The sequence below is a fragment of the Rhinopithecus roxellana genome, chromosome 1, assembly GCF_007565055.1.
Source record: "Rhinopithecus roxellana isolate Shanxi Qingling chromosome 1, ASM756505v1, whole genome shotgun sequence".
NCBI lineage: Eukaryota > Metazoa > Chordata > Mammalia > Primates > Cercopithecidae > Rhinopithecus > Rhinopithecus roxellana.
In genome coordinates this window covers 51,007,909-51,023,729 of record NC_044549.1, presented here as the reverse complement: position 1 = coordinate 51,023,729, position 15,821 = coordinate 51,007,909, and the positions used below count along the sequence as shown (strand labels likewise).

Below are 15,821 nucleotides of genomic sequence, written 5' to 3'. Positions count from 1 at the left end.
CCAAGAATGACGCAGCTGGCAGCCAGGTACCTTTAACAGCACCTACCATCACAGAAAGGTATGCCCTGGGGCTAGAGAACGGCAGTAGGTGGACACGGTCCCTCTGTTCATCTGCTGCCAGGAGAAGCCGGTGTGCACTTGCCCCTCCCTGCCCCACCCTGAAGGAGGCTGCTGTTGGTTTTCCAGGTCAGCCGCCCTGTGATGGAGAAAGTGCCCTACGCTCTAAAGATTGAGACTTCCGAGTCCTGCCTGATGCTGTCTGCGAGGTACGGGCAGGTGGAGGGAGGATGGCGCACAAGGCAGAGGTGTGAGCCTGGGAAGTTTCAGAACAACAGATAAGGATGTGCCATTTTTATTTTGGTATCCTTCTGGGTCAAAGGACTTTTTTTCTTTTCCATGTTTCCTAACCTTTTGGGGAATTTGATAAAAACTTTTCTCCCCTCAAAAAATGTACACACTCGTAAAATTTTATATACAACTTCAGAGGTTTCTAGAGACCATGGCTTAAATACGACAACAGCAATGTCTCCTGTTTGTGGAGCTCTTTATGGAGGATTGGGTCTCTGTAGCGACATGAAAAGTTAAGGCAAGTACAAAATGTATTGTGTGCTGCTGTTCATAAAGTGGCCTGCCTTTTTGCTTTCCTGTCTAGAAGATGAGAGAAAAGAAACAATAAGTGAGCGCTCAACACTTTTGCTGCCCTGTCTCTGTGGTGTCTTAGTCCATTCAGGCCACTGTAACAAAACTACCATAAACTGGGTGGCTTATAAACAACAGAAATTTCTCATAGGCTGGAGGTCAGGAAGTCCAAGGTCAAAGCACTGGCAGATTCGGTGTCTGGTGAGGTTCTGCTTCCTGGTTCAAAGACGGTGCCTTCTCACATAGACAGTGCCACCTCATATGGTGGGAGGAGCAAGGGTCTCTCCGGGATCTCTTGTATAAGAGCACTAATCTCATTCGTGAGGGCTCCACACCTATGGCCTCATAACCTCCCAAAGGCCCTGCCTCCCAACATCAGTGCTTTTGGAAAGAGGATTTCTGCATTTGAATTGGGGGAACACAAACATTCAGACCACAGGGGGACATGGCCTTTCTATCAGAAAGGTCTGCATTTTCTCCAGGCCCTCAGGTTGCCTGGGATCCTCATCTCTGGCTTCAGACCATGACCTTAAAGAGCATCCCCTTTTCCTTCTCTCAGGGCAACGTAAGCTCAAGCTCTCAAGGGCTTGGAAACCAGGCAGGTATGGCTCCAGCTAAGGGCAGTTCTTTAGCCAGGGACGTGCATGGCAGGGGTCAGCAAGGCTTCTGGGGCTTGGGTGTCTCCTCTTAGCAAGCCCACGACCCTGGGATGGCAGCGGTGCCTATCACATGGGGGTTTATCCTGCATTGGGGTGGTTCTGAGTGTGAAATGGGATCTAAATGCACTCACGCACATGCATTCTCATAGATGCATTTTCTCATTAAAATCATTTATTAGGTGGAGCATGGTGGCTCATACCTGTAATCCCATCACTCTGGGAGGCTGAGGCTGGAGGATTACTTGAGGCCAGGAGTTTGGGACCAGCCTGGGGAACACAGTGAGACCCTGTCTCAAAAAAAAAATTAAGCATGTATTAGCTACACCTCAGTGCCAGGTCCGGGGCTGAAGACACAAACAATTTAGCCCTTGTTGTGCTCTCCAGGAGCCCACATTACAGGTGGGAGAGTTTTAAACTGCTTCAGATGCAGGGCAGTAACTGCTGTAACAATTAATAGTGGTAATGACAACAGTAGCAGGCATTGGACACCTGTCAGGCCTCAGGCACCTCCGTGATCCTCATCACCACCCTTAGAGCTGGGGTTTGCGGCTCCTTCCATGCATAGGGAGTCGAGGCTTGCAAAAGGGTCACACAGCCAGGTGAGGTGGAACTGGAGTTTGAACCCGGGACTGTGTGGACCAGAGCTCTTATCTATTACAGTCTACGGCATGAGGGAGTAGAAGAGGGCTTGGAAACCCAAAGGAGGGACTGCCCCATCTGGAGGAGTGAGGGAAGTCTTCCTGGAGGAGGTGATGCCTGGGTGGGGGTCGTGGCCTCACCTCTCCTTATGATAAAATCAAGGGCAGGAGGCTGCCAGCATATAGTTTCTGTTAGTCTGGCCATGACATGAAGGTGGTGACGATCCACACGTGGGCCTTTAGGTGGGGCTGCCCATCTCCCAGGGCGAGGACAGTGGCCTTTAGTATGCCAGTCACCTTCCTGCTAGTCCAGACACTTCACACTTGAAGCTCCCAGGGGACAGCAGGACCCATTCATCGCCTTTTAGAGACATGGTGTCTTGCTGCCCACAGTGCTGATTCAGCCACTGCCTGGCAGCACTGCTCCCGCCCAGGCCAGCGGGCCCTTATGCTTGCTTTCTGGGGCAGGCTGCACACTTACCTGCGGTGTAGGTGCGACATCTAGTGGACACTGTGAGAACTCCACCCAGCTACCTGGCACACAGCCCAGGCGTAGCTCTTGCCCCTCAAGAAGCCCTCCCTGGTGCAGAGCAGGGACTTGGAAAGTGCCTGTTGGATGACTGGGAAGCTATGTGGGGAGATGAGGAAGGTGGGAGACAGAGATGTTTACCTTTGCCAGCTCCCACCTACCCCTCGTCCTCCACAGGTACCCAGCCCTCTGTCCCCTGCCAGCCTGTTTCTCCTAAAGTGTGGGACCCTCTGGGCCTTCCTAATGACTCTTGCTTTTGTACAATGTTAACAATGTGGTTCCACGTCCCACATCTTCCTTCATCTCCACAGCAGCCCTGGGAGTTAGGGGAATATTGTTGCTATTCCAGTATAGGAAGAAACAGGTCCAAGGACAGCTAATGGACCGGTGGTCTGCTAGTAAACCTAGTGTGGCAGGTGATCTGTTCTTTGGTGGTGGTTCTGGGCAGTGTGAGAGGTGTAGGCTCAAGGGAGGAGGATGAGGCATCTGAGTGAGGACCTCATCCATGCTGAGATGGAGGGTGGGAGGCAGAGCTGCTCCTGCCTTTGCTCATTCCAGCCCATGCCCACAGCTCCTGTGCAGAGAGGGACGAGTGGTATGGCTGTCTGAGCAGAGCCCTCCCTGAGGACTACAAGGCCCAGGCTCTGGCTGCATTCCACCATAGCGTGGAGGTGAGTGGGTGGGCAGGGCCCACGGGCCACTAGCCTCAGAGACCTGGGGTTCCCTGGGCGGGCACTGCTGTCACCACTCACACGCAGATGGAGGTGTAGCTCCTGTCCTTGGGGCACTGGCTCCCCCCACCCCTCTGCTATGCTCCCACCCTAGTCAGGGGTGGCCTCCGTGCAACTTAGGAGCCCGGCACCCCCAACCCCGTTCTCACAGTCTGGCTGCTTCCCAACCAAGAGTGAGCATCCTGGAGGGTGCAGGAGAGGCCTTCAGCATCAGACCCACTCACCCACACATGCACACACCCTGTACAGAGAAGCAGGGCAGGGCTCACTGGGCTATGCATCTGGCTGGTCTCCTGGCCACATTCCACATTACTCAGCCAATTCTGTTGCTGCAGATACGAGAGAGGCTGGGGGTTAGCCTTGGGGAGAGGCCCCCGACCCTGGTGCCTGTCACACACGTCATGATGTGCATGAACTGCGGCTGCGACTTCTCCCTCACCCTGCGGCGTCATCACTGTCATGCCTGTGGCAAGGTGAGTTGCTCCATCTGGGGTGAGTGTGTGCATGGGGGTGGGGTGGGGGAAGGGCATGTCCCTGCCCAGCTGGGGGCTCAGGGATATCCAGCAGCTACTGCAAGCCCCAGAGTGAGGTGTGTTCACACCAACCCGAGAGGTACAGATTGCTAATTCCCATTTCATAGATCGTCAGACCAGAGCTCCAAGTCCCAGGCCCCTTCCATACCACCATGTTTTCAACAGAAAACCATAGCATACATGGCTATTGTGCTTGGAGAAAAAAGTATCGTGTAGTGGTTAAGGGCATAGGTTCATCAGAAAAGCAGATAGGCGCTGGCTCAGAAACAAGATGAAGCCTTGCTGGAAAAGTAGAGGCCACACACAGCTCCATGATCAGAACCCGGGGCTACCTAAGGGCAGTTATGGGTGGATTAGCGGAGGGAGTGGAGGGGAGGGATGCAGGTCTCCTTTGCACGCACTGAGAGGGGTGAGAATCTTCCCACCTGGGCCTGCAGATCGTGTGCCGGAACTGTTCACGGAACAAGTACCCGCTGAAGTACCTGAAGGACAGGATGGCCAAGGTCTGCGACGGCTGCTTCGGGGAGCTGAAGAAGCGGGGCAGGGCTGTCCCGGGCCTGATGAGAGGTAACCTGGGGACCACTTGCCTTCTTCCAAGTGGCCTGGTGGCTTCTCCCCAGGCTCCAGTGGCTTCCATGGTTCATGCCGGAAACCGCTTTCCCTGGAGGGAGTTGTTCACTCCATGGAGGGAGGAAATAAGAGGTTCGAGCTCACACCAGGGCACCATTTCCCAAGATATGCAAAACTGATCGGTGTCCCCAGAAGAAGAGCTCTGTAGCTAAGCTTAGGAGTCAGTGTGTCTGTAAGGGGACGGAGGCAGGGAACTCCTGTGTCCTTTACCACAGAGGCCCTCTTGTCAAGTGTCCTGTGGGCCTGTGTCCTGTGGCACCTTTCTGGGACTAAGGACTATATGAGCCTGGCAGCAAAGGAGCTGGGGTCGGAGAGGGGTGAGGCTGTTCCACACAGGAGCCTTGGGAAGCTGAGCCGGCCCTTGAGAGACCTGGTCAGTGCTGAAGGGATAGGCCTTGCCCTAGCAGGGTGAAGTTCCCAGGAAGGAGAGCAGGTGTATCTTGGGCCTAAAACTAAAGTATTTCCCTTGCCTCCACTCCATGGGGCTAGACTGAGGTCATCAGAGAAGACAGCCCACTCCCTGCTACCTGGAGGCCTGGAGGTGAAGGGCTGTCCAGCGCCCTGGAAAAGCATCCCCTCCCCATCCCCCGTAGCCTTTGTCTGTTCCTGCAGGAGGGAGAGTGCTTGACTTTCAGGTCCCACTTAACCCCCATGGCTCACATTCCTAGAGGGATTTTACAGGAATCAGCATTCCAAAGACAAGCCACAGGCACGCCTCTCACCTCCCTTCCCCACGGCTTCTTTCGGTTACAGAGCGGCCTGTGAGCATGAGCTTCCCACTGTCTGCACCCCGCTTCTCCGGCAGTGCCTTTTCATCTGTCTTCCAGAGCATTAACCCCTCTACCTTCAAGAAGCAGAAGAAAGTCCCTTCAGCCCTGACAGAGGTAAAGTAGGCAGGGCTACCAAACGGGAAGTCGGGGATTTGGAAGGTTCATGGTCCTCCTGGGTAGACGGGGTCAGACCCTGCCCTGAACCAGCCTGACCAGTCTCTCTGGACAGAGCATTCCTAATGGAAGCATCCCAGCTACGAGGACTGACTTGACAGTGATGGTGCTAGGAGACATCTTTCCCATCCTTCTCTCTACCTCTCCCCTCCTCCTCTTTCTTTTCTCTCCTTTTTCTCCTGCCCCATAGCCTAGATGTGGTACTCAAGGAGACTGCACAGATCACAGGGGCTCTTCAGTCTAAAGGAGCCAAATTCCTGGGTTGGTCCTTCCATGTCAGGCCTCTGAGCTGCACTGTCCCCTCATCCTGGGGGTCCCAACCCAGCTCAGGCATTGACGTCCCTGGAGGCCATGGGCTCCGCAGGAAACTTCAGAATTGGCTAAACTCAATTGTATCCCGCAAATAGGACCAGATTGTATGTCTGTATTTCCAATCACAACCACAGACCAATGTATGCCTGTGAATACACAAGGGGTCCACAAGTGTGATCAGCTGCTTCCAAGTTAGTCCATTAACAACTAACTTGTTAGTTAGCTGCTAACAAGTTAGTCCAAGTTAGCAAGGGTTTAAAAAAGTGTTAGGGAATGGAAAATTTAAATAGGTACAGTTTTATCCATTAACTTGTTCCTTTTGCAAATTAAAAATCTTGGAAATAACACGGCCGGGCGCGGTGGCTCACGCCTGTAATCCCAGCACTTGGGGAGGCCAAGGTGGGCAGATCACAAGGTCAGGAGATCGAGACCATTCTGGCTAACAAGGTGAAAACCCAGCTCTACTAAAAATACAAAAATTAGTCAGGTGTGGTGTCACGCGCCTATAGTCCCAGCTACTCGGGAGGCTGAGGCAGGAGAATCGCTTGAATCTCAGGGAGGCGAAGGTTGCAGTGAGCTGAGATGGCGCCACTGCACACCAGCCTGGAGACAAAGCGAGACTGTCTCAAAAAAAAAAAAAAAAAGAACACATACATGGTTAAACATTTTTCCCAAAAAAGTACAAAACACATATGATGAAAAGTGAGTCTGTCATCCTTCCCAGCCTCCCTTAATCCCACCGCCATCAAGTTTCTTATGGATCCTTCTAGAAATTTTCATGCACATACATAATACAGATGTACATTCATATATCTTCTTTTTCTACCCAAAAGACAACATACTATACAGAATCTCTTCTGTTTTCTCCACTTAATTTGTCTTAGAGATTATTTCATAATCACATATATGTATAAAGCTCACATTTTTTACATTGCATTCCTCTTTTACTAGTAAGGAAATTGAGACTTAGAAGTCAGCAAATTGCTCATCATTAACCACCTAGTAATTGGTAGAGCCTGGATGGGAAATCCCAGGTCGGTATTATTCCAGTCCTGTGTTCCTCACCACATAAAGCCTGTGGACAGAATACTACTACCCCCCACCACCACAAAGAGTAGTAATAATAATAAAAGGACTTAACGCTGCACACACCCCACTAGGCAGGAGACTATAAAACCTTTTAGGCCACAATACAAAGAGGATCCCTCCCTAAATGTGAGGAAGAGATAAGTTGAAAGTGCAAGAGTTAATTTTAGAAGGAAGAACCTTTCCCCTAAGTACCTGAACGAAGTTTCTTGAGTCAAGGGGCTGAGGTTGGGAAAGGGAACCAAGAATCTGAAACAGCACTAGGGGGAAGCATCAGCATTCCTAAAGTCATCTGGGTCCATTCATTAAATCCTGTTTCTCAAAAGCATGAAGCACTATCTTGCTGACTTTGGTATTGGGTGGATCCTGAGACCTTATCCAATGTCAAAGCAGTATAAGTAGCCAGATGATTTGCAGTGTCATTTTGAATTGTGCTGTTTGAATTGTGCCCGACCACTGGGGTGACCTGACCACTCTGCTTCCCTCCTGCCAGGTGGCTGCCTCTGGAGAGGGCTCTGCCATCAGCGGCTATCTCAGCCGGTGTAAGAGGGGCAAGCGGCACTGGAAGAAGCTCTGGTTTGTCATCAAAGGCAAAGTTCTCTACACCTACATGGCCAGTGAGGTAGTAGTGATCTGCACTCTCTCCCCTCTTCTGTGAAATGACCCCCTGGGGCCTGCACACATCCTGTCACCTGCAAGGCTGTGTGAGTCCTGGCTGCTGAGCCAGTTCTCGTGGCAGTCAAGTCTTTAGTGAGCAATGCCATGTGCTCAGTGTTGCTGTGGCTACACAACCACTCACCACTTCAAAATCTAAGGAATTTGCAGTTTCTTTGTGGAGATAAGAAGGTACGGACCTGCCAACCTGTGCCGCAAAGTGTTTAAATGTCACAGGCCCAGCATCTAGGACAAAGACGGGACAAGCCAGCCATGCCACAAAAGAAAATGCCTTCCTACTGTCTACTTAGATTGCTTGGGGCAAAATTCGGCAGTGTGGAGGAAGCTACTCCCTTTTTGTCCATCCATCTCTTTTATAGGGTAACTCTGGTAACTCTTCTAAAGAAAACTGAAATCTGTATTTTATAGAATATCTTACTTTAGGCGAGAGAACCTTGGAAATCAAGTTTACTTCCAGAGTAGACAGATGTGTGGCCATGGTTATGTAGCAGGGTGCCATCTGGCCCTGACCCAGGCTGAACCTGTTGGATAATGTGAAACATTTCTATCTCCACGCCCCACCAGCTGGTGGCTTCTAGGTGGTCAGGCATAGTTTCAGCTTTGAAAATGGGAGTTAAATGTATTCTGATGAGCTGCAGAGGGTGGCTGCTTTGCGCCACTGGGATGTGCATGTCAGATAGGGCTGGCCCTTCTCCCCTGGCCACAGATGCTAGCAAATGTGCAAAAGGCACTTCCTTCTTTGGGGCATGAAGCTTCCCTCTGGAAGGACCTGCAACTGTGAAGGTTGCAGTGTGCCCGTCCCCAGGGATCACAGAGGATGGCTTTCTAGAAGAAATTGCTTTGGAGCCATACTTAAACACTTAGCAAGGCCCCACATCTGTTTACTCTAAGCAAAGCAGGCAGGGGATCTGCCATAGGCCTGAGTGGCTTGGGCACCCTGTGAGCCACACCCCACCCTGAGGGGCCTTTGCGTATGTCCACAGGTGGGGCCTTCCACACTGTGGGGATTTTTATCTTTCCAAAACAAACTGAACAGTTGTCATGTAAGTGACAGCATAAGCTTATTTTAAAAGGTGGATTTAGGGGCCTGGCATGGTGGTTCACGCCTGTAATCCCAGGACTTTGGGAGGCTGAGGATCTCTTGAGGCCAAGAGTTTGAGACCAGCCGGAGCAACATAGTAAAACCCTATCTCAATGAAAATTAAAATGAATGAATTATGGACTTAAGTATGACTCCAAAGCAGTTTCTTCTAGAAAGGGGAATTTACATAATTTCTCAATAAACCTGTTCCAGCGATGGGACAAAGCTTTCAAATCCCATCAAAGAAAAAAAGGTTCTGATGAAGTGGATAGCTGGCTTGCACTGTCTACACCACCATGCACCCCTGTCATGCACCCTGAGGTGGCCCAAAGCTGATCCAACTTGCTGTTTAGTAACAGTCCTGGGAGAAAGTGACTATCAAAAATACATTGGAATCTTTATTTTTTCCAACATTTTCTGTTGTTTCAAGACAGGGTCTTGCTCTGTTGCCCAAGGCTGGAGTGCAGTGGTGTGATCACTGTTCACTGCAGCTTTTAACTCCTGGGCTCAAGCCATCCTCCCAACTCAGCCTCCCAAGAAGCTGGGACCACAAATGTGTGACACCATGCCCAAGCTAATTTTTTTTTAATTTGAATTTGAATTTTTTTTTTTTTTTTTTTTGAGATAGGGACTTGCTCTGTTGCCAGGCTGGAGTGCAGTGGCATAATCTCGGCTCACTGCAGCCTCTGCCTCCCGGGTTCAAGTGATTCTCCTGCCTCAACCTCCCCAGTAGCTGCGACTACAGGCGCCTACCACCATGCCTGGCTAATTTTTGTATTTTTAGTAGAGATGGGGTTTCACCATGTTGGCCAGGATGGTCTCGATATCTTGACCTCATGATCCACCCACCTTGGCTTCCAAAGTGCTGGGATTACAGGCGTGAGCCACCACGCCCAGCCAATTTTTTTATTTTTTGTAGAGGCAGTCTCACTATATTGCCCAGGCTGTTCTCGAACTATTGGCCTCAAGTGATCCTCCCAATGTTGGCCTCCCAAAGTGTTGGGATTACAGGTGTGAGCCACTGTGCCCAGCCTATTTTTTCCAACATTTTATTATTTCTTTATTATAGTTATTGTTTATAAAACTTTTCAAACATAAAGGAATGTTGAAAGAATTTTACAGTGAACTGGCAGGGCATGGTGACTCATGCCTGTAATCCCAGCACTTTTAGAGGCTGAGGCAGAAGGATGACTTGAGGTCAGGAGCTTGAAACCAGCCTGGCCAACATGGCGAAATCTCGTCTCTACTAAAAATATAAAAATTAGCCGGGCATGGTGGTGGCACACACCTGTAGTCTCAACTACTCAGGAGGCTGAGGCAGGAGAATCGTTTTGAACTCAGGAGGTGGAGGTTGCAGTGAGCCAAGATCACACCACTGCACTCCAGCCTGGGCGACAGAGCGAGACTGTCTTAAAAAAAAAAAAAAAAAAGAATTTTACAGTGAACTATCGTATGACCATTAACTGGATTGTACAATTAACATTTTCTACTTTTCTTTTATCAAGTACCTCTCTATTCATCCCTCTGTACCTTTTACTTTTTCATGTTTTTCAAAATATACTTTCCCCTAAGAATTCAATGTTTTTGTACTTTTTTTTTTCCTTTTGATGTCTAATTTATATATAGTGTACACAAATCTCAAATATACTATTTGGTGAGTTTTGATTAATGCACACACCTACAAATTGCCACTATCATCCCGTCCCCAGAGGCAACACCCTGTTCCAATTTTCTTTCCGCCATAGATTAGTTTTGCCTCTTGATCCTCAAACAGATGGAATCATGTGTGACTTCTATTCACCATGATGTTTTTGAGATTCATTTATGTTGTTGCATATAGCAGTAGTTCACTTCTTTCTATGCCTGAGTAGTCTTCCATTTTGTGACTATACCAGTTTTGTTTAGCTGTTCACCAGTCAAAGAACATTTGGATTGCTTCTAGGCTTTGGTGATTATGAATAAAGCCACTTTAAACATTTTCATACCGGTATTTGTGGGAACATAAATTTTTATTTCACTTGGGTCATTACCTAGGATTGGAATTGATGGATCATAAGGCAGGCATATATTTGGTTTATAAGGAATTGCAAGACCTTTTTCCAAAGTGGTGTGCCATTTTACACTCCCCCAACAAAGTGTGTGATTTTGAGTTCTGGTTGCTCCACATCATTGCTAACACTTGGTATTGTCAGGCTTTAAAATTTTAGCCATTCTGGTGGGGAGTGTTGAGGTAAGTCAATGTGGTTTTAATTTAGATTTCCCTAGTAACTAATGATATTAAGCACACGATTGCTTTCATGTGCTTATTGGCCACTCATATTTCCATTTGAGAAGTGTCTATTCAGATCTCTTGTCCATTTTTTTTAAGTAGGTTGTGCCTGTGATTGAGTTATAGGAGTTCTTTCTGTATCCTATATACCAGGCTTTTGTCAGATAAATGTTTTACAAATATTCTCTCCCTGTCCGTGACTTTCTTGTTCATTTTCTAATGAATGAATGAATGAATGAATCTTTTGATGAACAGCAGTTTATAACTTTGAGGAAGTCTTATTTGTCAGTGTTTCCTTTTATGACCGTTGCTTTCTGTGTGCTAAGGCATTTTTGTCTATTGCAAGCTACAAAGTTATTTTCCTGTATTATTTTCTGAAAGCATTAATGTTTTAGCTTTTACTTCTAGGTCTATCTCAAATTAATTTTTGTGTATGGTATGACATGGGAGTTGAGGGTCCTTTTTTTCATTATGGATATCCAGTTGTTCCAGCACCATTTGTTGAAAAGACTTGCCTCTCCCTATTGGATTGCTTCAGTGTCTGTTAAATCTCAAATGATTGAATAAATAGAGGTCCATTTCTGGACATTCCATTGTGTTCCATTCATATATTTACCAATCGTTATGCCAGTACCAAACTGTCTCAAATACTATAACTTGAAGTCAGGTTCTTTTTTAAGGCTGTTTCGAGGCTGGAAAGGTACCTACACCTGTACTCCCAGTACTTGGGAGACCAAGGCAGGCAGATCACTTGAGGCCAGGAGTTCAAGACCAGCCTGGCCAACACAATGAAACCCCGTCTCTACTAAAAATAGAAAAAATTAGGGAGGTGTGGTGGTGCATACCTGTAATCTCAGCTACTTGTGAAGCTGAGGTGTGAGAATCGCTTGAATACAGCAAGCAGAGGTTGGAGTGAGCTGAGATCACACCACTGCACTCCAGACGTTTTTTCCTCAGACTCTGTCTCAAAAACAAAACAAACAAACAAAAAATGTTTTGGGCATTTTAGGTCTTTTGCGTTTTCATATAAACTTATCAATTTTTCTGATAGTGATTATGGAATCTGTAGACCAATTTGGGGAGAGCTGGCATTGTAATATTGAATCTTTCAATCCATGAACATGGTACATAAATTTTCATTTATTTAAGCCTTGAATTATCTTTTAATGTTTTGTAGTTTTTAGTGTAGACATCTTCTACTTCTATTAATATATTTCTAAATATTTTCTTTTTTTTGATGCCATTTGGAAAGGAGTTTATTTTCTAGTTGTTTGCTGCTACTATATACACATAAAAACAGATTGTCTTGTGACCTTTCTAAATTGATTTTTAGTTCTAGTAGTTTTGTGTTTTTTTGCAAGCACAAATAGTTCTACTTCTTTTCTCATCTATATGTCTGTCTTTTTCTTTCCTTAATATAATAGTTAGGGCCCCCAGTACAATGTTGAATTGAATTGATGAGAGTGAACACCACTCTTGCCTTGTTTCCAATTTTAAGGGAAAAGCATTTGGTGTTTCACTATTAACTATGATGTTAGCTGTAGGTATTTTATAGATGCCCTTTGTTAGTTAACGAAGTTTCCTTCTACTCTAGTTTGCTAAGAGGTTTGTGCTTTTTTGTTTTTGTTTGGATATTGAATTTTGTCATAGACTTTTTCTGATCTAGCAATCTTTGAGGATTCCCTTTGTTTTAAAAAAAATTTTTTTTTCTTAGTTTTCTGGGGTTGTAGGGATGAGGTCTTGCTATGTTGTCCAGGCTGGACTCAAATTCTTGGCCTCAAGCAGTCCTCCTGCCTTGGACTCGAGTGTAGCTGGGTCTACAGGTGCATGCCACTGTGCCCAGCTTGATTCTCTTCTATACGCAAACTGTAGTCCCCTTCTTCTTCCTCCCACCACCATTCTAATATGCTTAATTGTATCTCTTTATGTGTTTTTACAGTCTGTTTTGTTTATGAACATGTATGTTTTTACATAACTGTGTATAAAAATATCTTTACCTATATATAAAAATCTTATTCCACTGAGCACTATATGTGTAAGAGCCATCTGTGTTCTTTGGGTACATCTCATCAAATTGTTAGCAACTTTATAGCACAGTGTAAGTGCTCCATATCGAAATACTGTAAATGAGGTTTTGGAGGAATGAGTACAGAATATGTGATCAGAAGTAACTGCGAAACTGAGTCACTGACTGATAAATCCATGGAAAGAATGTGGGGTTAGAAGGTGGTCATGAGTGCAAATTCTGGATCTGCTCCTTAATGGCTATGTGATCTTGGGCAGTTAACCTTTTTTGAGCCTTGATTTCTTCTTAGAATGGGAGTGACACGTTCTATGATTGTTGTGAAGATGAAAGATAATGAAATGTAACTGCCTGGTCCGTGATAAACTGTCACAATATGTTGAGTTTCTTTCTTTCTTTCTTTTTTTTTGGAGACAGTCTCGCTCTGACCCCCGGGCTGGGGTGCAATGGTGTGATCTCGGCTCACTGCAACCTCTGCCTCCCGGGTTCAAGCCATTCTTCTGCCTCAGCCTCCCAAGTAGCTGGGATTACAGGCACCTGCCACCACACCCAGCTAATTTTTGTATTTTTAGTAGAGATGGGATTTCACCATGTTGGCCAGGCTAGTCTCGAACTCCTGACCTCAGGTGATCCACCCACCTCGGCCTCCCAAAGTGCTGGGATTACAGGCGTGAGCCACCGTGCCCAGCCAGTGTTGAGTTTCTTTCCTTCCTCAGGGCTGGCCCCGGAGGGAAGTGAGGGTCAACAGTTTGTGTGTGGTGAGCCCGCAGGTGCCAAAGCACATCCCACACAGAGGCAGTCTTCATGCATCTCAGATTGGAGATAACAGTAAATGACTATGCAAAGTGCGGCGTTTAATGTCAGTTTTTCCTTCTGTCCTCTGCAGGACAAAGTGGCCATGGAGAGTATGCCTCTGCTAGGTTTCACCATTGCTCCAGAAAAGGAAGAGGGCAGCAGCAGCGAAGTAGGACCTATTTTTCACCTTTACCACAAGAAAACCCTATTTTATAGCTTCAAAGCAGAAGATACCAATTCAGCTCAGAGGTACCAAAATAACTAATTAGTCTTATACCTTTTTGTTCTGTCAGAAGGAAACAAGTCGTTTCTTGGGGCTTTGGCTTCTGTTCTGCTCCATTCATCCTATCCCATTAGGTCCCTTTGGGCCATAGCAGAACTGCAGAACTACCTGTTCTTTGTCACAATCATGTTTAGACTGTCATGATTCATTCATGAATCAAGCATGCGTTGATTCAGTAAACTTTTGCACTGTGTTCCAGGCCTTTTGCTAAATATGGAAAACATGTTTGAGAAACAAATATGAATACGACATGGTCCTTGACTTCAAACTAAGAGGAATCTAGTCCAGTCATTTCTAGGTTCCGTGAGCAGAGTCATAGGCAGAGCCACAAAACCAAATGTCCTCTCTGTTCTGTTTTATAGGTGGATCGAGGTCATGGAAGATGCGAGTGTGTTATAGCAGTTATCAAGCATGTGGACTTGTAACAAATTCTTAGGTCAATATGTGAATGCTTTTAGAAGCTAAGCTGTGGCTCAACTCATCTGGACACACACCTGGATTCAGCAATGAGGCCTGACCTTTTTTGCTATAACCTCCCCACCACTCCCCTTCCCTTGCCAACATCTTCATGAGTGGAGCCCTTAAGGGATATTTATGGACCTCTCCTTTTCTGTGTTTTCCACCGCCACCCCCACCCGCCACCCGGTAATAAACTATTTCCTTACCCACAGTGAGTTAAAATTTAGTAAGATGAAGATGTGGAAACCAATAGAAAAGTACATTTAGAAATGCAGGCTTTTTAGTAGAAAGAAGCTCTTACAGTTTTTACTCATGATAAATCTTATCACCTTTCAAAAATCGTGGTGCCTCAGGTGAAATGAGAAGCTATCAGTAGCAGCTACTCTCATCGAAAGCACTTTATTATTTTACGGAGCTGCAACCTCCAATTTTGTGTTTTCTAAGTGATTTACTTAAGTCAGTAACAGATGGAATCCTGTGGACTAATGTGCCACCAGTTTTCTAATGAGGATGTACATAAAATTGATTTGTGCAGACCTGGCTGTGGCTTGCTGGTGTGCAAGCACACATCACTTTAGAGGGGCTGCGCCCCACCAGATAGGAAGGGGAGGATTTTCTCCTCCAGTTGACCTTGCGACCTGTATACTAACATAACTTATAAAAGGAGGGGTCCCTCCTCCCCAGAGCAGTCCTCAATGCTATGTCAGTGCTGGAAACGCAGCCACTGGCAGATCTGGCCCCTAGAGGTCACCGCAGAGCCTCTGAAGAGTCAGGGTCTGCTTTAATTTATTGTGTGCCTTCCTGTGTTTACCTCACTCAAGCTGACAACATTGTTTATGGGAATCTATCCTTCTTTTAGACACATGGTAATCCTTGGGCTGTATTACTGAAGGCTTTTTATTTTTTGAGAGGTGAAAAAAAGAGAAAACAAGTTAGACTCCAAAAGTGAATTCCTGGTCTCGGCAGATAGCTCGGGGCACAGCGAGGGAGCACAGAAGTTGTGGCCTGACGCTGTTCTATGGGCACTTGGGGCTAAATCGCCTCCTGAGGGTGACTGTTGCTCATTCTGCTGGACAGGTTTTTACATAAAGCAAAGAGCATGTGAGGGGTGGGATTCCTTGCTACTCTTATTGCAATAAAAATCAATTGTCTGATACCCTGTCCCCATTCTGTTGCTGCCCTGTCCCCTACAAAAAAGGGCATTTGCTGACAAACTTTTTATAAAAAGCACCATCTCCAGGACTTACTTGCATTAAATATTTTCAGGGGAAATTTTTTTTCCAGTTTGCAGTTGTTTTAAAATGTTTGCATTAAACATATAACTAATGATTCAAACTAAGTGATTAGACAGTGTTTTTGTTAATTTTTGAGGGCTTAGTTCCAACTGAATCGTTTTCATCATCAGACACTGAAATGGGCTTTCTAGAGCTGTTGAGCAGAGCAGGACTTCAGTACCAGGCAGGGGTAGTTTCCCCGGTCTGCTTATGTCGCCACCCATGGTCAGTTTCTGAGTTCCAGATAGAATTACGGGTCTG

At 46.6% G+C, this 15,821-nt stretch overlaps 1 protein-coding gene across 1 annotated transcript in view; it reads left to right on the top strand.

Moving 5' to 3' along the window:
• FGD5 (FYVE, RhoGEF and PH domain containing 5) overlaps nucleotides 1-15,558 on the top strand; it is a 124,971-nt gene extending 109,413 nt beyond the window's left edge. Inside the window, 8 exon segments of the mRNA XM_010381519.2 lie at nucleotides 187-266; nucleotides 3,037-3,136; nucleotides 3,532-3,669; nucleotides 4,167-4,296; nucleotides 5,113-5,243; nucleotides 7,195-7,323; nucleotides 13,636-13,793; nucleotides 14,190-15,558. Coding sequence (XP_010379821.2) covers nucleotides 187-266; nucleotides 3,037-3,136; nucleotides 3,532-3,669; nucleotides 4,167-4,296; nucleotides 5,113-5,243; nucleotides 7,195-7,323; nucleotides 13,636-13,793; nucleotides 14,190-14,226 — 903 coding nt within the window. The 3' untranslated portion in view covers nucleotides 14,227-15,558.
• Nucleotides 15,559-15,821: the final 263 nt, after the last annotated feature.